Genomic DNA, 26,512 nt, shown 5'->3' with positions numbered 1-26,512 from the left:
CCCCACCACCCAATTATTTCTTTTGGAGTGCTGTTGTGGTACTGTAGGATGGATAAGCACTGGATTGCTAATTGCAAGGTTAATGGTTCAAACCCACCAGCTGTTCCTCAGAAACGCTGCACAGGGTCACTATGAGTTGAAACTGACTCAACAGCACTTAACAACAATGATTTCTTTTAGTTACTCTCAATCCTGCTGAGAAGTCCTGGTGTGGTGCTGCGGGTTAATGCGCTGGACTAGGAAGTCAGTTTGAGCCACAAGGTTGGTGGTTCAAGCTGACCTGCTGATCCTAGGAAACCATATATATATATAGGGTCGCTATGGGTCTGAACTGACTTGACAGCACTTAACAATAACAATCCTGATGAAATCAGGGCTCATTTTCTCTCATTCTGTCTTCAATGTTGATTATCTTTTTATGTGTAATTATTTCAGCTTCTGTATTTTAATAGTTTGCCAACTATTCAAGCCTATTATACTTTTTCTAGACTTCATTAAAATAGATACTTAAAAATTATAAAATTTTAGAAATAAGACTAGTATTATAGGTATATGGGGGAGGGAATGTTTTAATAAAAATACTTCTATACTTCTAAATTGAATTTTATGACTTTGTCCCCCATTCCTTGTTGTATTGTCCTCAAAGATTTCTATAGAACATAAAATAATATAAATATGCTACAGGAACCTCTACCTACCCTTTGGAAAATTTTACTGTTAAAAGAAAATAAACAAGAAAGGAAAAAAAAGTAGTTACTTATCTAGGGAAAATGAAATTACACTATCATCTTTCTAATAGTTAGAAATTTCTTTTACTTTAATAACTGCTATAAATCTAAGACATTCTTGTTATACTAATAGGCCAAAGAGAAGAAAGCAAGGAGGTGCTAAACAAAACTATCTTCAATTTTAGTTATTATGTAAATTAGAAAATATTGTCAAGATGAAAGGCAGCTTAGGGCAAGGATATTTTGGCATAGATTGAAAGTTATCTTCCTGGAAAAAAAAAATGAATCTGAGACTCTAGCCACACTTCAAAAAGCATGTGCCGTGTTTATTTAGAATCCCTTCTATTTTATTAGAAACAGGAACAGTATATTTCACCAGCAGGAAGTAAGCAATCTCTTAATACAAATACGTTTAACACTCCTTTGATTGTTGTCCATTGAAGACATTTTGGATCCAAGGCAAGAACTGAAATGAAAAATTATAAACATCTAGTCCCTGATGCTTCATTTAAGTAATGCTCAACTAGTTGAAAGCTTCCACCAGGAGGCAGATTTGCGGCTCCTCCTGGCTGATTTTGTGTTTATTTCAGTGCTCTAAAGAACTGTATCCCTGGGCAAGTCTGGTCCACTGCATTAGGCTGTGGGACAAGAGTTGATGCTCACGGCGCCACTGACCAGGGCTGCTTTACTGAAGCTCACTGAATGCCCATCAATCACAAAGTGACGAATGCAGCCTGTGAAGGGCTTGCTGGGGGCCAAGCGTGGTGTCAGTAGAGACTCTGAAAAGAGAGATGAAAAGAAAAAAGGCATGTTGAATACTTTGACTCCAGATACTGCTATGTGGTAAAAATATACATAATCATTGCTGGCATCATCAAGATTAGTTACACGTAAAAAATGGCATGTATTTATAATTTACACATTTCTCAGAAACATTTTTTGCTTTTGAGGCAATATGAACATGTGGGAATTTGAATGTTTTTCCTTGTTTTCCATGATCAAATGTCTCTGTACATATAATTCAGTTGTCCTCTGAGGTGAGATTTACCACGTCCATGTAAACAGCAGTGAATTTTCATGGTTTCACCTATGCTTTGGGCAGTGGTGGTTCAATGGTAGAATTCTTGTACCCTCCCTGTGGTAGAGTCACAGGGAGTCCTGGTGTGGCACTGTAGGAGCAGCACTGGACCGCTAGATTGGCTATTCAAACCCACTGGCTGCTACTCGGAAACCGCATACAGGTCCACTATGAATCAGATGGCACTTAATAACAACCAAAACAATATGGCAGACATGGATTGAGATCCCAGCCAATTCTCCTGCACAGCCACCACCTGCCTGTCAGTGGAGGTTTGTGTGTTTGCTGCTCTGTTGCTGAACAGGTTTCAGTGGCATTTCCAGGGTAGTAAGACAGACTAAGAAGAAAGATCTGGCAATCTACTTTTGAAAATTAATTGGTGAAGACCCTGTGGATCAACATGTTCTGATGCACAGCTGATCACGGGGATGGTACAGGAGTGGATAGTGTTTTGTTGCCATGTTTTGGGGACTAACTCCATGGCAGGTAAAAGAACCAACAACAACTATTGGTTTTTTTTGGATTAATTTCACTTAGGTCTCACTTATTTCCTGTGTTTTGCTGAAAAGAAATGAAATCCTAGTTTCCACGCTATTTTTGAATTTGGTTAATTTTTCTACTTAATTCATGTCATTACTCTTCATCGTCAAGCTTCCACATGATTGCTAAGCTCATAAGACGTAATGAGAAAATAATGAATTCAAATAGATGAAATTTTAATTTTTCTGAGTGAAGGGTTTAAGTACTATAAATAGGGTAGTGATAACTAGCTAATTTTTGTGTGGGCACAGGTGCCCTGAGGTTTGCCAAGGGAACTTTCTCTTCTAATCTTAATTAGATATCTAGAAGAAGCCTTATGCTTATTAATTATATAAGCACAATGAAATGTATTGGGATGATAGACGCAATATAATTTAAAGCAGGTTGGAGAGCTTAGGAATATCGTAAAATTAAAATCCATTTAGTCAAAGCTTATAATTATGTACAAACAGCTCTGTGAGCAGTAGCAAATACAAGCTGGAAACCATTAGAATTCAGTAACTCCAGAAGGAACCTAAAACAGGACAGTAAACATCATGAAGCCACTGTAATAATCTTTCTAAGCAATGTCAATTAAGAATATGCAGACATTTTATACTAAATATAAATCATGGAAATGGGATTTCATATTTAGAAGAAAATTTTAAATTTGGAAGGGGCCTGAGAGATCATTTTCGTTTATTTGGCTGTAGATAAGGAGATGACATAGGTTCTTCAAGCCAGCTCAGTTGTGCTGCATAAAACATTGAGTGGACCAGAAGGATTATAAGGCATTATTGCTATTGGGTATCATCTAGTTGATTCCTGTTTGACAGAGTAGAACTGCCCCCCTAGGGTTTCCTAGGCTGTTATCTTCACAGGAACTATCCGCCAGGTCTTTTCTCCTGTGGAGCACTTAGTGGGTTTGGATTGTCACCTGTTTGCCTAGCAGTTGGTTCTTGTTGACAGATGCCAGGGAGTTGTTTTTATCTCATATGCACAACAGAATGAAACACTATCCAGTGCTGCACCATCTCATAATTGTTATGTTTGAGCTCATTGTTGCTGCCACTATGTTAATCCATCTCATTGGGGATCTTCCTCTTTTTCACTGACCCTCCACTTTAGTAAGCATGGTGTCCTTCTCCAAGAACTACCCTCTCCTGACAACATGTCCAAAGTATGAGAGACGAAGTTTCGCCATCCTAGCTTCTAAGGGACATTCTGGCTGTACTTACTCCAAGACAGATTTGTTTGTTTTTCTGGCAGTCCATGGTATTTTCAATTTTCTTTGCCAACATCATAATTCAAAAACATTGAGTCTTCTGTGGTTTTCTTTATTCATTGTCCAGTTTACACTTGAGACTACAGTAAATACCATGTCTTGGATCAGGTTCACCTTAGACCTCAAATTGACATCTTTGCTCTTTAACTTTTTAAAGAGGTCTTTTGCAACAACTAATGCAATCAGTTGATTCTTGACTGTTGTTTCCATGAGTGTTAGTTGTGGATCCACGCAAAATAAAATCTGTGACAACTTCAAGCTTTTCTCCATTTATCGTGATGTTATTTATTGGTTCCATTGTGAGGATTTTCATTTTCTTCCCATTGACGATGTAAATCCATACTGCAGGGTGGATTATCTTTGGTCTTCATCAGTATTTCAAGTCCTATTTGCTTCTAAGTAAGCAGGGTTGTGTCATTTGCATTTCACAGGCTGTTAATGAATCTTCCTCCAATCCTGATGCCAAGTTCTTCATATAATCAAGCTTCTCAGAATATTTGCTCAACATACAGATTGAATAAGTGTGGTAAAAGGATAAAACCATGGTGTACACCTTTCCTTAAACTGTTCTGTATCCTATTTTTCTGTTCAAATGACTACTGCTTGGTCTATGTATAGATTCCTCATAAGCACAATTAAGTTCACAATTCATTATTTGCAATGTTAAGATTTTTTTTTTTTTGTTATGATTTACACAGTCAAAAAGCCTTTGCCTTGTCAATAAAGCACAGGTAAACATCTTTCTGGTATTCTTTACTTTCAGCCAAGACCCAGCTGACATCAATAATGACAGCCCTAGTTTGGTGTCCTCTTCTGAGTCTGGCTTGAATTCCTGGCAGCTCCCTGTCAATGAACTACTGCAACTATTTTTGAAATATCTTCAGCGAAATTATACTTGTATGTGATATTAATGATATTGGTTAATGATTTCCACATTCCATTGGGTCACCTTTCTTTGGAACGGGCACAGATATGGAACTATTCTAATCAGTGGACTAGGTAATGGTCTTCCAAATTTCTTGTCAGAGACAAGTGAGTGATTTCAGCGCTGCATCAGCTTGTTGAAACATTTCCATTTGTATTTCATCATTAATTCCTGGACCCTTGGTTTTCACCAGTGCCTTCAGTGCTGCTTGGACCTCTTTCCTCAATATCATTGATTTTTTTATCATATGCTACCTCTTGAAATGGTTGCACATTGGCCAATTCTTTTTGATACAGTGACTATTTCTTCCATCTCTTTTGATGCTTTCTGTGTCATTCAATATTTTGCGTATAGAATCTTTCCATACTGCAACCCGAATTTGAATTTTTTTCTTCAGTTCTTTCAGCTTGAAAAGTTCTAAAAGTGTTTTTTCTTTTTGGTTTTCCACATTTCATTATAATACCTGACCTTTTGAGCTTCTCTTTGGCATTTTCTGTTCGGTTCTTTTACTTCATTTCTTCCAGTTGCTTATGCTTTTCTATATTCAAGAGCAAATTTCAGAGTCTCTTCTGATATTTTTTTTCCCTTTTCTGTTTTTTCAATGATCTTTTGTTTTCTTCATAGATCATGTACATGTCATCCCACAACTCCTCTAGTCTTCAGTCATTATCATATAATGCATCAAATCTGTTCTTAAGATGCTCTCTAAATTCAGGTAGGATATACTCAAGGTCATATTTTGCCTCTTGTGGAGTTGTTTTAAATTTCTTCAGCTTCAGATTGAACTTGCGTATGAGCAACTGATGGTCTGTTCCATAGTTGGCCCTGGCCTTATTTTGGATGATGATATTGAGATTTTACACTGCTTTTATTCCACAGATGTAGTCAATTTGATTCTTGTGTTTTCCATCTGGTGAGGTCAATGCATATAGTCACCTTTTATGCTGTTTAAAAAAGGTATTTGCACAATGAACAATTCATTGGTCTTACAAAGTTGATTAATTTCAAACTGAAGAAGTTCGGAAAAAATGTCAGTCTTCATCATTGTCTTTATTGGTTGGTGCATAAATTTGAATAATAGTGGTATTAACTGGTCTTTCTTGTAGAGGTGTATGTATATTATCCTATCACAGACAGCACTGTACTTCAAGAAAGGTCTTGGAATGCTATTTGATAAATGTGACATCATTTCAGCTCACTAATGCCTAGAATTTCAATCCATGCATTGTACTTCATTGTTGACAACTTCCAATTTTCCTAGTTCATACTTCATACATTCCACAGTTCTATTATTATTGGATGTTTGTAGCTGTTTCTTCTCATTTTGAGTTGTACCCTGTCAGCAAATGAAGGTTTTGAAGGCTTTGTTTCATTCACATCATTAAAATTCATCTTTACTGTGAGCGGTAGCTCTTTCCTAGTTGTATTTTGAGGGCCTTCCCACCTGGCTCTATAGCTGACAATTGTTAAGTGCTGTTGAGTCAGTTCTGACCCATAATGACCCTATATAGGGTTTCCGAGGAAGAGCTGGTGACCTTGAACTGCTGACCTTGCAGTTCAAATGGTTTTGCAGTCTGGTGCATTAACCCACAGCACCACACCAGGTCTCCATATCTGACGATGTTCGACTGCTATTTATTAGGTTTTCAGTGGCTAGTGGTCCACCTCTTCTTCTTCATAGTCTGGGAGGTCCACTGAAATCTGTCCACCATGGTGATTATGCTGGTATTTGTGGGGTTGTGGGTTAATGCACTGGACTGCAAAGTTGGTTTGAACCACAAGGTTGGCGGTTCAACTTCACCAGCCGCTCCTCAGAAACCCTACATAGGGTCGCAACCAACTCGACGACACTTAACAGCAATAACAGCAGCATAGCTTCCAGCATCCCAGCAACACATAAGCCACCACAGTATGAGAAAGTGACAGACAAGTGGTGACTGTTACTTTTACAGAAACAGATTGCCAGGTCTTCTCTCCTGTGAAATGTCTGGGGCTTTGGACTGTTGCCCATTTCATAAGCAGCTGAGTACTTAACTATTTAGCCACCAGGGCTAGAAACATCAAATTCTGCTGCCCATTTTAGAAACTCACTTTAGAATATAGATTTATTTGGTTCTGCCCAAGTTTACCACCTTTTGGCTCATGGAGAAGTCATCTGGAGCTAATAACTCATATAGCAATTACTGTCCACAGAATTTACTATGCAATTAATTGTTAAGTAGTGACAGGAAAGTGTCCCAGAGCCCTAAAAAATTGATGAATAAAATCAACACATGATTGTAGGGGCAAATGTTTCATAGGTTGAAAATTGGTATATAGGATAATCCAGGATTTTCAGTAGAGAAATAAATGGTCAGAGATCCATGTGTGTGGGGGCTATCAGAATAATTTTATTTTTTTTAAAAGATCATACAGTAAAGTTGATTTTTTGGTATATAGTTCTATGACTTGTAACCCATCCACTCTTAATTGATATAAATAAGTCAACAGGGTTCTTCTTGGTGTAAGATAATTTGAGATTTTGAGAGAATCCAAGGCATATGGGGGTTTTATTCATGCCAAATTTCTTTTAGCTACCTTTATTAAAGCCAGGTTTCCTATGTGATTTTAATGAAATTAAACTTGAACAGCTAAAAAAGATCTGATTAATTACATTCAGTTTAAATGATCTTTGCTGGTATGACCCTTAGATGGAATTAAAGTTGCAGTGGGCTGGTGGTTAGATTTCCCTGACCTGTTAGTTTCTGTGTACTGGCTAATTAGTTAATTTTTTTTATTCACTAAACTTGGCTTTTGGTACATTTTGCCCACCTAGTCTGTGAAGCTTAGCAACTTCCATAATGAAGGAAAGCAGCAATGTGTGTCAGTGTATGGTGCTGGGATCAAGGTATAAAGACAAACAAAAATCAAGAGACAAATATTCAACTGACGTATGTAGGAAGCACTTTGAGTGCAAAGAATACTACAGCTTTCTATGAGTAAGAAGTCTCTTGTCTATCTCTTGGAGCCTAGCACAGTGCTTAATAAAAAAAATACATGGCCGCTGAGTCAATGCCAACTCACAGTGACCAATGTTTAACCCACTGTGCCACCAGGGCACCTGGTACAGTGTTTAATAGACACTTCATAAGTTTTTGTTACATGTTGAATAAAATCATGTTTTCTGTTAATAAGGAGTGGATTATTTGATTTCATGATGTCCTGTGATAGGTGCTACAAGCAGTATGTACAAAGCATGTCAGCTCGAGGGTGTTGGGTATGTGGTGCATGTGTAAACAGTAAAAGTCTGGGGGGAGTCCTGAAGGTCAGTAAGGAATTAGGGTGATGGGGGGATGGGATAAGCTGTTCCAAGAAAAGGTACTGAGGGCAAGAAGAAGAACAAAATTTCCCAGAACTTAAGAACCTATGCACTTGTGCAAATTTCTGGAGCAGAGTACTGGGGAGACCCAAGAGGTATGGGCCAGAAAGGAAAAACCATCAAGGGACTTGCCTGCCATGCTGAATTTGGCCTCATATGCTCTTGGGAATTTTTGAAATATTTAAACTGTGTGGCGAGCTCTAGGAAGGAAGTAGTGTACTGATGTGACACTGCTTTAGCCAGAATCCCTTTCAGATCTGAAGCCAGGCAACTGGAGGGGAAGCCTCACGGTAGGGATGAGAGTGGGCCGGGAAAGGAAAGGAAGGGAAGTGTTGCCTTTTGAGGGTCTCCTATTTCTGCAGCAACTAAGTTATTCTCACTGTCAACACTGGCGTTTGAAAACTTCATATTACAAAGGGGAAAGAAGGCTTACTAGCTACTATTTTAGAAGTAGCCAAGGTCAGATGATTGCTTTAATCTGTGCTTTCTTACTCTCCTACTTATAGCATTTTTATGATCTGCCCATTACAGGGGGTAGTTTAAAATAATTTAGTTATGAGGCAAGGAAAAACTATTGTATGTTTTCCCTTCAATTTTCCCCAACATTCCAGCTGCAAAAGTTGGTTTATAGTCTTCTTATGCTAACATTCCAGATGCAAAAGTTGGTTTATAGTCTCCTTACATACCTCTCGCCAGCAGTAGCATTTAGTTTTTCTATGTGAGTGGAATGTGTGAAAACACACACATTCAACATAAAGACATGGTTCCTCTTTCAGAGGTTTAAAACAATTGTGGGGGGCCATAAATACACTTCTTTCACCACCTTGGGCTATCCACCAATGATAGCAGTGAGGTTACTGATCTTGTTTATAGAGCTGCAGCTGGGAACCTCTCTCAGGGAATGCCACTACATAGGAATAACAGAATTAATGGCTTGCAGCTGTTTGGCAATTCAGGCTAATCCTGGACAGAACCATGACTCTCTTCTTTCCTATTTAGGAAAGACAGCAATTATAAGCAAACATTAAGTCCTCCAAGATTCTCATATTTTTGAGGAGTATTTATAGTATGTGCATGTAGAGTATGAGAAGGAAGAGAGAGAGGGAAAAAGGAGTAAATAAATATGGAAAGGGGTATAGTAATATCTACTGGTTAGAATGTTGTGATCTTGGGTGAGGAACAATTTTCAGTATGCTTTATCCTATAAAAAGCAATTATATAAAATTTTCAGTTATTTGGGTGAATTATAATTATGTCTTCATATGACTTAGTTTTTAATAATCTAATAGTAATAATGAGACCTCACCCTTTTTCAGATTTAGAAACCTGCTGCCTTTAAACCAATCTTACCTGGAACACCGCCAACAAACACAGGCTCCCTGTGATCAACTGGTTTTGGATTCAAGGGTCCAACCACATGGTTCACTTCAGAATCTACATCCAACTGAACCACATTTGAATCTCTAATAACTGAAATACAAGGTGAAGACTGAGTATAAGTGGCACTTGAGTAATTAATTTTCACATGAAGGACATTAACAGTAAGGATGACTGTCTATTCCAGAATAACCCCCCACGTTTTCTTCTATATCAATAAAAGCAGTAAGTCTAACAAGCTAACTCTAATATTTTCTTTTGAAAGAGAGAATATTTAGAATATCCTTGTGCTACTTTTTGCTCCAGAAATTAAACATGATTTAAATAACTCCTCACCACTATTTTAACAGCATTCATATTTTCAAGCTATGGGTTCAATATGCAAACTCTACAATCTAGTAACATTTCCTTCTCGTTCTATCCTGGTTACTTCTAGACTGCAATCCATCACCTATTCTATCACATGACTTGCAGTCTGAGTTCTGCCAAGCCGTCATCCCACCTATGTAATGGAAGTCTGGGACCTCAGCTTTTCTTACCTGTAATTCTGTGCCATCTGCCATCACAGAGACTCTGCTTGGGGGTTACTGAGGTGGCGAAATCTCGGACACCATTGTTGACTTTTACTACGACCTTCAAAAAACAGGGTTTTATAGTATAATATAATGAATTCCCCCACATCCATGATCAAACTGAATTTCTTAAATAATTCACCACAGAGAAACAATACTTCAGAACACGGTTAGCTCTGCAATTTGAACACAAGAGGTCGCTCCTCGGTAGGCTATAGAAATAGTTTAAACAGTGCTCCTTGGAGGGAGAACAAAATTAGTAGTGGCACAGGTGAGAAGAGGGGAGAAAGGAACAATAAAAATTCTGAAGCTGGAGTACGTTACATAAAGCAGGTTAGGGTAATGGTAAAGAACGTGAGCTTTGGAGCTAGGCTGCCTGGATTATATCTCAGCTCTCCCACTTAGTTTACTCTGCCTCAGTTTTCTCTTTAGTAAAACAAAGTGTTGAAGGTACAATAGTAGCCACTTCATACTTATAGTACTTATCTCATAAAATCAATTGGTTAGATTAAATGAGTCAAACCATGTAAGGCATTTAGAATAGCACCTAACACTGTCTCAGGTGCTATTCTAACAGCACATACAGATTGTTGTTAAGTGCCATGCTGTCAAGTTGGTTCTGGCTCATAGCAACCCTTTAATGGGTTTCTGAGGAGCAGCTGGTGGGTTTGAAACACCGACCTTCTGGTTGGTTAGTAGTCCAGTGCTTATCCATGCCAGGATTTTGTATTATTTTATGATTTAATACAGTGTACTGGAACTGACTTGATGACACTTAAAACAATGACAATACACATATAGATTTATAGATGGATGGATAGATCTGTGTTGGTTTTGACAGCATAATTTTCACTTCCATTTGGTGAAAAAAATTCTCTCCCAATTGTTTTGTTAAAACCAGGACTTTGAACCAGTTCAATTAGTTCAACCCCTTGCTGAGCATTTGCATTTTCTGCCAGATATACTGCATCAGGATCTACAGCTTAACAAGAACCCCAGGAGATTCTTATGTATGCATAAGATGGGCTTCAAAAAATTCCTGGAAAAATTTTGAAGCCCTTGTGTATAAGGAGCCCTGGTAGCACAGTGGGTCACTTGTGGGGCTGCTAACCACAAGGTCAGCAGTTCAAATCTACCAGCCACTTTGTGGGATACAGATGAGTCTTTCTGCTTCTGTGAAGATTTATAGCCTCGGAAAGCCCAGGGTTACTATGAGTTAGAACGGACTCCAGGGTGGATACATCAGACTGTATGCATCAGAATCACCTGGGGATCTTGTTAAAATGTAGATTTTTAAATTTAGTTTATCTGAGGTGGAAATGCAAATTCTAGGCAGCAGGCCAAACTAGAATGAGCCGTCTTGAAGCCCTGGTTAAATCCACTGCCAATGAGTTGATTTTGACCCATAGTGACTCTATAGGACTGACTAGAACGGCTCCTTAGGGCTTCTCAGGCTGGTAGTCTTTACTGAAGCAGATTGCCTCATCTTTGTCCCTCAGAGGGGTTGGTGGGTTCAAACCATTGACCTTTCAGTAGCAGCCCACTGTTTAATCCACTGCACCAGTAGCATTTCTTGAAGTCCTGGTTTAAACTTTTTCATTATATTATTATCATTCATGATCTTTTCTATTTTGGTAGTTGTGCCTTCTGTTCACAGCTCTTTCTTTGTTCTAACAGAATCAAGTCAATTCCCAAATGCATGAGGCTTAATTGAAGTCTCCCTTTGTTTAAATTTCATATTCAAACTTGCTTTTTTCCATTAAGGAAAGATGGATAAGATATGTGAAATAAATTGACTTCAGATCTAGAATCCAACAAGGTCAGAGGAGACAGATTCTTAAAAAAACATTGTTTAAAGCCAATACCTGTCCATTTTTTATGTGAACATTTAGGTATTCCCCGTTGACACTGTGGCCGTGGACAAGGGTTCCGGAACTGCTTCTGGGACGTACTTCAAATGCAATCTCAAACTTCAATCCAATATTGAAAGATTCATCTGTGGACAGAAATACTGTCAGATCTCAAGAGCAGCAGCCTAAATTTTGCAACTATGATATGATTTTGTAATGATATACTTTAAAATCTGTTTTTGAAAGTTTGATGTATTTTTCAACAGCTCCATGGAAAGTGGCATTTTTCATGTCAGAAAATACTGTGGAAAGCTCTGTGGGGAATAAGATAACGAACACACTCCTCCTCTGTGTGTGGGTGAGGACAACACACTGACAATACATCATGTGCTCTGGGAGTTTGGGGAGGAAAAACTAATGCCAACTAGCAAGGCCATTTGATATTTCAAAAATGACAAGGAGGAAGGGCAATCTCTGTCTAAGAAGTAGTTTGAACACAGGTACAGAGACTGGGAAGTTTGGTGAGCACTGTCCAGGTCAGTGTGGTTGGATTGTGGCTGCAGCCACATCCAGATTGTGCTAATGCTGAAGTGTGGACACTTGGCTCTAATTGCAGTCATTGAGCAAGGGGGCTAATTTGAACAGATCCATATTTTAAAATAATTCTTCAACAATAACAACAACAACAACAAATTAACTGGCGCCAATTCTTCACAGACATTCAGATAAAGTGAGAATAGCAAAGGGAGTTAGGAGCTGCTATTGCTATGGTCCAAGAAAATGAATTCTTATTAAGAATAGCTAGCTGTGCTCACTCCAAAAGACACTGCAAACTTGGACATCTTCATAATGTTCACTTAATGCATCTCCTTATAAATCCATTTTTAATTTCCCCTGCTATTAGTAATGTTTCTGAGGTACATTGTGCAGGTTGCTCTACATCTGAAGGTGTCTAAGTTTTCAGTGCTTTTCTCTGTGAAATTCAAGAAAATCCTCCACAAATGGCTGCGGAATGTGAGTGTTTATGTTTTGGTAGGGATACAGACAGGAAAGTAAAGCCATGAACTAGACAATGAGAGGAAACATTACTTTTGGTTATTCTATTGGGCATGGTGAAAGTTTAATAAATTACAGTTTGCTGTGTTGTAATTTATTTATTTTTTCCCCTCAGGGATGTACAAAGTACCTAAGTGCCTTCCTCATACCTAATAGTTGATCTACACAAGATTTGTTGAGCTGGATTGGATGCTAATTGTGTGAGTCTTTCAGAATTTTATTTTTAGGCGTTGTTATGTTCCATTACTTGGCTTGGTGACTGGCATATAGTAGATATACAATAAAAACTTTGTTAAGCAAGAGAGTACTGGTTGAGAAAAATAAAAATATCTAAATAAAATTTCTGAAGGATAGTATTCCCTGCAGGCATGGCAGAGCTGGGACGGAGGTGGAGCTGGCCTTTACTTGGGATAATGAGTCTGCTAAGAGGGAGCAGAGCTAGACCAAGAAGACCAAGGTGGTCAGGAGATGATTTAGATTAAGCCACAAAGCAGCACAGGAAATTCTAAAAGAGCTAGGATGGAAGCCCTGGCCAGGGAATAGAACAGGGATGAAGACCAAGGGTGGTGCTTACGGAAACAGGTCAAGTTCTAGAGCCGAGTTATTTGGTTTTCTTAAATTTTAGTTGTTGGTCTGATATTTCCTTTAGCAAGGAAGTGTTTTGTGATTCATATTTTACAAAATTAGTCATGTTACCTAGAACCACATATCCTCCTTCTGTTGAAAAGTATGTTCCCATTTCCATTGGACCTTCAAAACAAGGAGTCACGCTAAAGGTCTGGGAAGCGGCAGTGATGGAGGCCCCATTGAGCTGGAGATTGCTGAGACAGCCACTGAAACTGTAGACTGAGTTAATCTGGGAGAAGAAGGAGGCACTTCTTAAAGCTGATGGTTTCAAAACAGATACAATAAAGAGAAGCAATATATCCTTAAATCCTGAGAGAAACTACAAAATTTGTTATCCTCCTATCGATCTGAGATTATTCATTTTAAAGGTAGTTTTTTGAAGCTGGAAATATAATATTTGATAATGTCAGCATGCAGTGATTAAATTATGTGATTTACTACACATACCATGATGAAATGACTTGCAACTGCAGGTATACATTTATGATGCTGTGTGCCATTGAGCTGATTCTGACTAATTGTTGTTAAATGCCATTGAGTTAGTTCTGACTCATAGCAACTCTGTATCAATTTTCAAGGATAGGCTGGTGAGTTTGAACCACCGACCTTGTGCTTAGCAAACAAGCGTTTATTTTACAGCACCTCACCATGACCAAGCCTGTAGGTGGAATCAAACCTCTAACCTCTTGTTTAGCAGCCAAGCATGTTAACCCTTTGCACCACCCAGAAAGGCAATACTTTTGATATGCCATATGCAGCCAAATTACTATTTAATTCTTGTCAGTTTTCTGATTTGTAAAATGAGGTCCTGGATTAAGCTTGAGAGGCCAATGACTCTACCTGCTGCTGCTCCCTGTTTTACCTGGATATTTTTCACAGCCCTTCCAGGAGCCACACCTCCCAAATAAATAGGACCCTTGATTTTCCAGGCAACTTCAGTTGGAGGCAGACTTTCTTCTAAGACTCGGAGACCATCAATTACCAATCGGCCACTGCTCTTCTCCCGTACAAATATCACCTGGGTGGAGAGAAGGAAAATAGTATATCCCAAAACATCCCAAGTTTGGGAGAAAGGTTGTGCTGCCTCTCCTTCAAACTCTGCTACTGTATTTCTGTGAGAAATTTACAGAAGAGTATTTAAAAAGGTGGTCCCTTTCCTGAAAGTCAGGAGTTTGTCTCGTTCTCCTCAACATAGTGACTATTCAATTTTTAGACTGTCCTCATTAATGCTGTTTTTGCTGTAAAGCATGTGTCTTTATTGTGGAACGCTTCCAGGCTGCCTTGTTTTATACACACAGGTGTTTTTTCCTCTTCACTCTACTTACATTGTTACGTATGCTGTTGTTAGTTGTTGCCAGGTGCCATTGAGTCGGCAACAACTCATAGCGAACCTATGCACAACAGAACGAAACACTGTTCGGTCTTGGGCCAACCTCACAATTGTTGCCATGTTTGAGTCCATTGATGCTGCCACCTTGCCAATCCATTCCGCTGGGGGTCTTCCTTTTTTTCTCTGACCCTCCACCTTACCAAACATTATATGCTTCTCCAGTGACTGGTCCCTCCTGACAATATGTCCAAGTATGAGAGACAAAGTTTGGCCATCCTGGCCTCCAAGGAGCACTCTGGCTGCACTTCTTCCAATACAGATCTCTTTGTTCTTTTGGCAGCCCATGGCACTTTCAATATTCTCCTCCAACACCATAACTCAAAAGCATCAATTCTTCTACGGTCTTCCTTATTCACTGTCCAGCTTTCACATGCATATGAGGCTATTGAAAATACCATGGCTTGAGTCAGGCGCACCTTAGTCTTTAAGCAGACATCTTTGCTCTTCAACACTTTAAAAAGGTCTTGTGCAGCAGATTTGCCTAATACAATACGTCCTTTGATTTCTTGACTGTTTCTTTCATGAGTGTTGATAGTTGATCCAAGAAGAATGAAGTCCTTGACAACTTTTTTCTGTTGATAAGAATGTTGTTTATTGGTCCAGTGGTGAGGATTTTTGTTTTCTTGACATTGAAATGCAATCCATACCAAAGGCTGTGGTCTTTGATTTTTATCAGTAAATGTTTTAAATCCTCTTCACTTTCAGCAAGCCAGGTTGTATCATTTGCATATCGCAGGTTGTTAATGAGTCTTCCTCCAATCCCGATGCCATGTTTTTCTTCATATAACCCAGTTTCTCGGATTATTTGTTCAGCGTACAGGTTGAATATGTATGGTGAAAGAATACAATCCTGTCACACACCTTTCTTAATTTTAAACCATTCAGTGTTCCCATGTTCTGTTCGAACAGCTGCCTCTTCGTCCATATACAGATTCCTCATGAGCACAATTAAGTGTTCCAGAATACTTGTACTTCGCAATGTTGTCCATAGCTTGTCATGATCCACACAATCGAAAGCCTTTGCATAGTCAATAGAGCACAGGTAAGCATCTTTCTGGAATTCTCTGCTTTCAGCCAAGATCCATCGGACATCAGCAATGATATCCCTTGTTCCACAGCCTCTTCTGTATCCAGCTTGTACATCTGGAAGTTCTCTGTCAATGTATGCTTGTAGCCATTTCTGTATTACCTTTAGTAAAACTTTACTCTCATGTGAGTTCAAAGATATTGTCTGATGATTTCTGCATTCCATTGGGTCACCTCTCTTTGGAATGGGCACAAATATGGGTCTCTTCCAATCAGCTGGCCAGATAGTTGTCTTCCAAATTTTTTGGCATAGATGAGTGAGTGCCTCCATTGCCACATCACTTTCCTGAAAGATTTCCATTTTGATTCCATCAGTTCCTGGTGCCTTGTTCTTTGCCAATTTCTTCAATGCACCTTGGACTTCTTCCTTCACTGTCATTGGTTCTTGATCATACAATACATCTTGAAATGGCTAAACATCAATCATTTCCTTTTGGTACAGTGACTCTATGTATTCCTTCCATCTTCTTTTGAATGGTATTATGAAAATGTATTAGAGAACTGATCCACATATTTTCTGATTTCTAGATGGAGTAATTTAAAGCTTCAGGCTTACTTTCTAAATATACTTTAATTTTTCCAGAGTTCTCCATGAGTCTCTTTGCAGCTGGTCCAGTCCACATGTTTCCCCACCTCTCATGAACTTATTGCAATTCATCATAATGCATCTTATGTTGCTTACTGTTGCCATTACATACCAGCAGGTTTGCATCAATATTTAATTATTGCTCCCATGGTTCCAGTCTTTCTGTTTGGATTAACTTTTCCCTTTGCATCTCTCCCACCTCATCCTACTGCTGTGCACTATAAGACACTCAGGAGTAGTTGCTGAACATTAAGAACCCATAGAGGTAATGGGGGTGGTAGGGCAGAGTCAAATGACAAATCATTAGAAAACAACCTTCAATCCATGTTGGCCACTGATCTTTTGGTTAAAATGAGTATAACCAGTCTATGTCTCATTTTAAATAGTATGCTTCATGATTTCTCTGAGGAATTAAGTTTAAATAGTTTGATACAGATCTTTGAGTGTACAGCAGTAGAATTTTAATACAGATGTTTCTAGCGAGACCAATTATGGGGTCCTAGAGTCAGTCTCTTTGACAAGGGGGAATGTTTGCTGTCTTCAACTTACATCATGCCACAATCCATCATTGTATTTCTCCTGGCTTCTAATCTTCAGTTTCTTGTGACCAACATTAAACATGAAGACCAAACGGCCATGGGCCAAGAACAGAGTCATGAAGTCATTCTCTTCTTGATCAGAGACATAGAAAATCATCCCATGGGAGGAGCGAGTTTTCAGACGAATGGAAAACTGAGATCTGGAAAATGAAAAGAAAAAGGTTACCATCTGTAAAACGAGACTGAGGATAATCTATAACTTCCTAGCATGATAGTGTATGTGAAAAATAAGTAGCCATTCATTTTATCCAAGCAGCATTTCTTCTAATAATCCCTTAGGACTATTAGGGAATATTGGAGAAGCATGGCTAGTTCAAAAAATTTTAATTCCTCCTCTACTTCCTTATACAGGAGTCCTGGTGTGGTGCTGTGGGTTAATGTGTTGGACTGCAAGGTCAGTTTGAACCACAAGGTCAGTGGTGAGCTTGAACCCACTCCTTGGAAATACTATGCAGGGTTGCTGTGAGTCGGAACTGACGCAATGGCAGTTAACAAACTTCCTTATATAACAGGAATTCGTTCCAAATTTAAAGAAGTACAGTTTCAGTTAAGGATCATATTGTGTCTGGCTTTGAATACATGGATGCAGGTAGTTCAGTAAAAATATGTATGTTATAGGAGCTTATTCATACTGGTGAGAAATTAATATGCATATAGAAAAACTATATGATTTCTGTACTATCAAAAACACAAATTCATTTTTTTCCTAGTAAAAATTAATTGATGGATGTTGTTGTCAAGTGCCAATGAGTTGGTTCCATCTCATAGTGACCCTGAGTAGGGTTTCTGAGGAACAACTGGTGAGTTTGAACCACTGACCCTGTGGTTCAAAAGATCTAATGGTCCTGTGCATTATCCCACAGTGCCACACCAGGACTCCAAATTTACATGTTTAAAACAGTCACCAGAGAGAACAGACATAAAAAAGCAACAACAACAACAACAAAAAACCCAAAAAAACTTTCTAGAAATTTAGCTCTAGGCTATAGAGAAGATTGTTAAGTGCTGTCCAGTTGGTTCTGACTCATAGTGACCATGTATAGAATTTCCAAGGAACGGTTAGTGAGTTTGAACCACCAACCTTAAAGTTCAAACAGACCTCTCAGTGCAGCGCATTAGCCCACAGCTCCACACCAGGACCAGGATAAGATACATTTGTTAAATTAACATCTAGTTTGATTAACTCTAAATTCTAAGAATACAACATACTGATTTGACAGGTTTGACAAGTAGTGAATTAGAAGGCACTGGTGGTGGTATGCGCTGTCGAGTTGGTTTTGACCCTGTATAGGGTTTCCAAGGACCAATTGAAGGGTTTGAACCACTGACCTTACAGTTATCAGTCCAGTGCTTATTCTATAGTCCCATGCCACTGTTATATGACTGTTTGAAAGACCTGCGTAAGTTCTATATAAAAATACTTGGGCACTAACACTAGAGAAAGACATTCTCAATGATATTAAGGTCTGTGAAATACTGGGAAAGGTGGGGGTTTGGGAGGAGCACAGACATACAAGAATATTCAATCTAATTGTTCAGATACATTCCTATTTAAAATCTGTAAACGACGTTTGTGGGGGAGGGCAGACGTTATCAAGGTTAAATGATAAATTATATGAAACCTGCCCCATGTTCCTAGCCTTGATTGTCTTTTGTTTTTGATATCACACAGCAAGCTCCTGGGAGAATGCTGTCTTATGTTCCTTACATTTGAGTAGAAAGCGACAGAGAAAATACTTGATTGGAAAACAAGAATCATGTACTTATTTAGTACTTATTTTTATGACAAAAGAACAAAGTAAGGTGATACAGAGAGGAAAGATCATAAGACAAAGATGGCATCTGGGAAAGAAGGCTGGAACTCAGCCACACATTAAGTTTCTAGAAGGTAGTGTGTTACTTTACTTTTCACCAAAGTCTCCTTTTAAGTGTTCAAACTCTTGGCGGCTGTTGGCGGTGCCTCCATACTGATATGCATGTTCTATTGCTCTAGGACCATTGGAAAGGTGGCAGTGAGAGTCTCTTGGTGTATTTTGCTCTTGGAATTTCAGGCCAACAGGATCCCAGGAAGGTGCATCCTTACTTTTCTCTCCCTATAAAAACAGTGAAGAATATATCATGTGAAGGGATGAAAGTCACATATTAGCAGCAAAAATTAATGTGTGATAGCTTTACCACTAAGACTAATAGAAATCATAATAAAAGTGTGTGTTAGTTGTGCCCTTTCCATTCATGAAACATTATCTTCCCTTTACCAACCACCACTGGCAGGTAACTGCTGCAGTTGTAGCAGTAACAACAACAGCAACAACCACATACACATTAATAAGCCCCAAATTCATGTCAGTGAGAGTAAAGCAGAGCTCAACGGAAGCTATTGTAGTAGCCAGTCCATCATTTTAATTAAGGGTACATCTTAAAGAAGAGTAAAAGAAAAGTTGGCATTAAAATAACCCTACCTTGCTGTATTTGACCTGATGACCAGCACTACAGTGCAAGTTTAAAGAAAAGAAATCTCTCAGAATAAAGCTTTTGGCATTAATATATGAAGGTGACAGTAAGATCCCATCAGAATCTCACAGTATCCTCTGAGAGTTGAACCTAGAGAAATCCTTCATAAAATCAATGAAATAGTCTCTCTGCCTCAGGTACTTTAAAAAAGTTTCCCATGTCAAACTCAGGAAAGGAATACTGAAAAACAGTTACATTTTGATTGTATGTGAACAAAATTATTTTATTAATGTGGATAAAGAAAGAGCATGTGAACAAAGGAGAATATTCATGAAGATATTTAAGAGTTGTCCACATTTGTTAGTGTTGTTGTTATTTAGTGCTGTCGAGTTGGTTCTGACTCATAGCAACCCTGTATAGGGTTTCCCAGGCTGTACATCTTTGCGGGAGCAGAAAGTCTCATCTTTCTCTAGCGGAACAGCTGGTGGACTCGAAATGCCAACACTGTGGTTCTCAGTCCAGTGCTTATTATATAGAGCCACTGTGCTCGTGCAGTCCATATAAGCTCAAATACACAGAGAAATGTTCAAGGTGTAAGGAGCCCTGGTGAGATACAGCAATTAAGTTCTTGACTATGAATTGAAGGGTTGAAACTCACCAGCTACTCTGTGGGAAAAAGATGTCCAGTTGACTTATGTAAAGATTACAGTCATAGAAATCCTAGGGGGCGCAGTTCTGTTCTGTCCTGTAGGATTGCTATGTGTAGGAGTTCACTCAACTACAAAGGCTATTTGGCTCAAGAGAAAATGGTCAGGGAAAGACCACCACAAGGGAGAAGCTGGTGGAGATTCTTCTCTCTTGCTGATGGCCCAGATGCCAGCCTTGAAAGGCAGCCAATTCTTCCTTTGAAAGATGCTCATCCTTACTAGCTGTCAAGGAAATGCAGATTAAAATCACAAGGAGATGGCATTAGATTGGCGAGATTCTAAGTACTTGATTCTGTTTGGTACAACTGTGTAGGGTAATTGATTTTTTCAAAAGATGTTTATGGACTGTACGTTGCCATTGCCTCAGTAATAAAAAATACATATTTCCTTTGGTCAAGCAATTCCAATTTTAGGAATCAGTCCTTCAGAAAAACTCACAAAGCTTGATAGAAACATGGCAGGTCATATTCATGGAAAATTTACTATCTGCCAGGCACTGTGCTAAGTGCATTTCATGCATTGACTCATTTCATTTCCATAACAACTATTTGATAGAGATCGTTAATGTTTACTGACACCTATTTTGTGCTAGGCATTGCTCTAGGTACTTAGGATACACCAGTGAACAAAACAAAGGGGCTTGGATTATAGCAGAGGAGACAGAAATAAATCGTAAGTAAATAATAAAGTATATAATAAATTAGAATTTGATAAGTGATTGCAAAACTGGACTCAAACATAACAATTGTGAAGATGCTGCAGGACTGGACAGTGTTTTGTTCTGTTATGCGTAGGGTTGCTATGAGTCTGAATCAACTCCATGGCACCTAGCAACAACAATGAAAAAAGAAAGAGAAAAGGTAGAAGAAGATCAGTAGTATTGGTGTAGAACAGAAGGCAGACTGACGTATTAAACACATGTTCAGGGTAGGCCTTATTCAGCTGGTGACATTCTTCTAGATTCCTAGAAGAAGGAAAAGAACTTGTTTGTGTGAATATTTGATGGAAGGTGTAGGCAGAAGAGCTCAAGTAAAAATTTGAGTAAACATAGAGACAGAGGTGGAGGAGAGGAACTCAGAAAGGTAAAGGGGCCCCAATCATATAGGATCTCTTATGATATTATGTGGAGTCTCTGGGTGGTCCAAACAGTTAAGTGCTCAAGTATTAATGGAAAAGTTGAAAGTTCAAGTCTCCTCAGCGGTACCTCAAAAGAGAATCCTAGAGATCTACTTCTGAAAAAGTTGACATTGAAAACCTTATAGAACAAAGATCTACTCTAGAACACATGGGGTTGCTTTGAGTTGATGTCCATTTGGTGGCAACGTGTGTGTGTGTGTGTGTGTGTGTGATATTGTAAGGACTTTTACTCGGAGTGCAGTAGGGAGTCATTTTAAGCAGAGGAGTGACATGGTACTTTCAGGATATGTTAAGTTGAGATGTTGAGAACAGACTATTGAGAAGCAAGATAGAGCCAGGGAGACCTTTTGGAAAGCTATTACAGTAGTTCAGATGTGAGATGATGGTGGCTTGGACCAGGGTAGATGCACCTGAGTGCATTGTTAAAGTTGAGCCACAAAGGTAGGTATACACTGAAAGAATGAGAAAAGACTAAAGGTTTCAATGGCCAGGAGGACAAAGAGTTTGAATACCGGGAGTAAATGATGAGAGAGAAATAATAGTTGGAGAATGGAATTTTAGAATTCAAGAGTTTGATGATGTAGCATGTGAGCGGTGAAGTAAAGCCTTCAAAATGACCAGAAACAAAAGTAAGATCAGGAACTTTAATAATTCCCATGAATGTGATAAAAGAAAGAGATTGTTATAGGAAAGTAAAGATATTAGAGAATTAATAGTATTAAAGATGATACATACATACATTGGTAAGTATAGAAGTATAATAAAAGTAGTTGGGAGTTTCAGTAAAAGCCCCTCCATACAGTTTCTTTGGGAACAAATGGATGTAACAAAGCTGGAAAACCTATGTATCTGATATTATAAGAATCCAATTTGTCATGTGTACGCAATTGCTAGCTGGAACCGATTCTCTAAGACAGCAGTGTCTAGAGCTGTGTGAATGGAAGGCGGAGCAATCGGGACACTGGTACAGCATTATCTTTTACCTTTTTATTCTGATTTGTTTTAGGCTTTGAGGAATTTTTTCCTTTTTTGTGAAGAAGAAACAATGGTGAAGATTCAATGGGACACTCATAAAGGGAAGTGTGAACCTTTTCAGAAAATCGCTGGAAATCTTCGACTTCCACATCTCTATCCAACCTATGTTTGTAACAGAAGAAGAAAGCTTTACAAATAGTGCTTAAAATTGCATGATGGAAACACTGGAAGTCAAAGAATTTATATAATTGTGTGTGTTGGGTTTTTATTTATCAACCATAATCTTAATGAGAACACCTTTAAATCATTATTCAATAAATCAATAATTATGTGCCTGGTACCAGCCCATTTGGACTGATGAATACCTTTTCCCTTACTGCATCCTCTAGGTTGACCACTGGGACAACCTCTGTGTTATCTGCATTTCCTTTTTTCCTTTTTTATTCTTTCAGGGAACCTCTATTGTCTTTCCTAAGGATCTAAATTAATTTATTTAAAGTCATGCATTAAATTAAGAAGACATTAAAAAACCTGTAACTAGAATTTTGGGATGCTACTATGGTACTATATCATTAATAGTAAGTACAAATATAATAGTACCCAATATTTATAGCTTGCTGTGCGCCAGATGCTGGGCAAGATGCTTTATGTGCATTATCTCACTTAATTCTCTTAAAAGCCTATGAGGCAGGCACAATTATTGTCTACATGTTACAGTTTAGGAATCATTAGCCAAGATCATTCAGAAATTAAAAGATGAAAACGCTGTACATGAATCCAAGTATGTCATTTGTCCAAGCACATGCATGCTGTAAACTATGATCCCCTAAATACAGATAAATTTCACTTCTAAGTTTTAGTCATGCATATATTTCCATTACTGACTTGATTTTCTTTCTCACTCATACAGATTTCAGAATAATAAAAAGTATACCTGGTAAAGTAGGCATTGCTTATACAACCAGTGAAGTTATTGTACTGAGGACTGATGGGTGAGCCACCGAAGTAGAACTTCTTTTCACTTGGTTGTGTCTGTTCCACTTTCCCTTTTATGGGACTCTTATTTCCAAACCTGCTTTTATCTACTGTCAGTTCATATCTGCAAAGAAAACAACTGCATCAGACACCACACTGCTAGCCTTTTACCTTAAGTTTTAATCTAGGTTTGGTAAGCAGGCTTTCTCACAGGCTTGAAATGGAATTCCTGGTAAACTAACAGCTATAGAGTTGTCATACTCATCATAAAACCCAAGATGAAATGACTGAATACTTTTACATGCAAAAAAGCCCCTCCAAACCATGAGTGGAATCAAAGCCCATAAAAGCAAGAATTTCTGAAAGTAGTTATTTGTATAATTTTTGTGTCTGTGTATACACCATCTCTGTCTGTCTGTTAAGTGCCATCAAGTCGGTTCCATCCCATAGTGACCCTGTATAGGGTTTCTGAGGAGCAGCTGGTAAGCTTGAACCACCGACCTTGCAGTTCAATTGGCTTTTCAGTCTGACACATTAACCCACAGCACCACACCAGGACTATTGTATACACCACAGTGATTATTTAGTGACATTTGTGGGAGATTATTTTCGATGTAAAGCACATTCATGGGTTTGATTCTTACTGGAAGTGAAGTCTAGAAAAACTCTATTAATGTTTCTTTTGCATTTGTGACATAGAATATCTGCACTGGGTACCAGAGAGTTTTTACTTATTCTAGAAAATGTTCTTATTATAATAAGAAATTTACTATTAGGTATTTTAGAGAGAAAGCTTTTAAAAATATTGCCAATAAAGGCAGCTTCTCCAAGTGTTAAATTTAAAATCTAAACTAAGTCAATATTTCCTGAGCTCCCTCCATGTAATTCATAGAACATATAGTCACTTCTCTCAAGGAGATTATAATCTATTATTTTACTGAAGAATTCCCCTCCCCAAATATTTATGTTAAGCAATTTTATAGTGATTTAATTTTTAATGTCTTGAAAATTAGTAGCAGTTTCTTTCAAAAGAAAGGAATCCCCCCATCCCTTTCACCATTAAACAACAACAACAACACTAGAATAGTAAAAGGATCCTTGGTGGCACAGTGGTTAAGCACTTGGCTGTTAACTGAAAGATTAACCATTAATACTCATCCTGCAGTTTTACAGTTTTGGCAATCTGCTCCTATAAACATTGTAGTTGTTGTTGGTATGTACTGTGGAGTTGGTTCCGACTCATAGCGACTCTGCATAAGGTTTCTGAGGTTGTAAATCTTTACGGGAGCAGAAAGCCTCATCTTTCTTCTGTGGAACAGCTGGTAGTTTGGAACTGCTGACCATGAGATTAGGAGCCCGATTTGTAACCACTACGCTACCAGAGCTCCTTCCTATAAAGATTACAGCCTAGAAAACTCTATGGGAAGTTGTACTCTGTAATATAGGTTTACTGTGAGTCAGAATGCACTTGAAACCACACAATAACAAGAAAAGTAATAGAAATAGCCTATTATTCATAAGGTCACTTGACAGAATCATACCCTACAAATAAAGGCAAATGGTGGAAAGAGTAGAAAATGAGTTGTACCTTGTGGGTGAGACAGAGGTAATGATAAAGTGGGGCAGCCCATCGTTGTACTGTTTATCTGCTGATTGGACTTTGATTCCCTTTACATCCATGATCACAGTACCATTATCCAGCGAAATGGAGAACATGTCTGACTGAAATGCAAGCACATGGGTTTCAGCCAGGAATCCAGGGATCCCAATGATTGACACACTTTCAACATTTACACAATGGTATTGCTTCCAGGAATGTATCTTTTATAAGAATTTTACTTGTAAAATAATTTCTATGAAGAATAAAAGAGCATGTCCTATCGCTTGTCTTGGTGTGGCCTATAAACTAGACACATGTTTCAATGAACAGATCCTGAGTTGAAAAGCTGTGGTGATTTTGCCATGCTAAGAGTTGTTGTGTCAGTCACAGTTTCCTTCCTAACTCAGGCATTTCTACTCAGTCCTCAGTCTCACTTTTGTAAATACAATATTTGGACTCCCCAGGGATGTAGCTGGCTGACTAGGTCAGGGTTAGTTTGCTAGTTTTGCTTTTTAAAGTGTTCACTATTTTCATTTACAGTGGCTGTTGTTAAGTGCCATTGAGTTGGTTGTGACTCATAGCAACCCTGTATGGGGTTTCAGAGGAACAGCTGGTAAGCTTGAACTACTGGACCTTGAAAAAAATAAGGCCAATGTTAAATCCCCTTTTTATGAATTTATTTTTTGTCTTAAAAAATGTTGACAAAGATGATAATATTGCTTCTATTTCCTTACATGGGTACCAACCTCTAAAACTGATCCTCAACACAGACTGCGTTCTGTGAACAGAAAGTTTGATTTGACTAACCATGGGTATCTGAAGCAGGTTTTGTGGTAAAAGTCCTACAAAGTATTTTGACTAAATTTCCACAGATGCCACTGACTTCAATTCAATTCAATAGAAAAGTGATATAAGCAATATGTATGAATAATGAAACCTGCTTTAATAAACTATACAGTAATGAACTTCCAGAGACAAATCAATTGGATCTTAGGGTCACCAAACCTCCTTCAGATCCTATTTTATTCTTGAAATAATGTATCTTGCTAAGTTGCGCTTGTGCTCTATTGAAGTCTAGACAAAAGAGCATGTTCTTTCTATTCTTTTATAAACTAAGACATACATGTTAGTTCTTAACACAGACCCACTGTTTCTGAAGCTCTTCAATGTCACGAACTCTGCTGGCAGTTTGGTGATGCATATAGATCTCTTCATTAACTAATATTTCAAGAAGTGCAAACCAAAATTTGTAGACTCATAAAGGAAATCATTCAATTACATAAAAAACATTAAAATACACTTTCAACACTTTAAAACAACAGTGATATAATAATGTGTATATTTCATATGAAGGCTTTCAATAACAAGACCTAGCAGCAGATCTAATAACCACTATAATTTAGAATAACAATGAGAAAAATGCTATTTTGAGATAACTACGACAATTGTAGCCGTTTCTGTATTACTTTTAGCAAAACTTTACTCGACTGAGATATCAAAGAGATTGTCCGATGATTTCCGCATTCTGTTGGGTCACCTCTCTTTGGAATGGGCATAAATATTGATCTCTTCCAATCAGTCGGCCAGATAGTTGTCTTCCAAATTTCTTGGCAGAGATGAGTGAGTGCCTC

General features: G+C 38.3%; 1 protein-coding gene across 1 annotated transcript in view; it reads right to left on the bottom strand.

Moving 5' to 3' along the window:
- Positions 1 to 1,204: 1,204 nt before the first annotated feature.
- The window catches only part of LAMA4 (laminin, alpha 4), a 226,313-nt gene continuing 201,005 nt past the window's right edge, over positions 1,205 to 26,512 (bottom strand). The window contains exons 26-36 of the mRNA XM_006839983.1: positions 24,870 to 25,003; positions 23,241 to 23,405; positions 22,315 to 22,468; positions 18,942 to 19,129; positions 16,987 to 17,176; positions 14,238 to 14,393; positions 13,445 to 13,604; positions 11,708 to 11,838; positions 9,810 to 9,903; positions 9,244 to 9,363; positions 1,205 to 1,507 (exon numbers count right to left, since the gene is read on the bottom strand). Of these exons, the coding sequence (XP_006840046.1) occupies positions 1,362 to 1,507; positions 9,244 to 9,363; positions 9,810 to 9,903; positions 11,708 to 11,838; positions 13,445 to 13,604; positions 14,238 to 14,393; positions 16,987 to 17,176; positions 18,942 to 19,129; positions 22,315 to 22,468; positions 23,241 to 23,405; positions 24,870 to 25,003 (1,638 nt within the window). The 3' untranslated portion in view covers positions 1,205 to 1,361. The remainder of the gene's footprint in view (positions 1,508 to 9,243; positions 9,364 to 9,809; positions 9,904 to 11,707; positions 11,839 to 13,444; positions 13,605 to 14,237; positions 14,394 to 16,986; positions 17,177 to 18,941; positions 19,130 to 22,314; positions 22,469 to 23,240; positions 23,406 to 24,869; positions 25,004 to 26,512) is intronic.

Source organism: Chrysochloris asiatica, unplaced genomic scaffold (genome assembly GCF_000296735.1).
Source record: "Chrysochloris asiatica unplaced genomic scaffold, ChrAsi1.0 scaffold00027, whole genome shotgun sequence".
In the NCBI taxonomy this organism is placed as follows: Eukaryota; Metazoa; Chordata; class Mammalia; order Afrosoricida; family Chrysochloridae; genus Chrysochloris; species Chrysochloris asiatica.
This window is presented reverse-complemented; position numbering and strand designations above follow the sequence as displayed.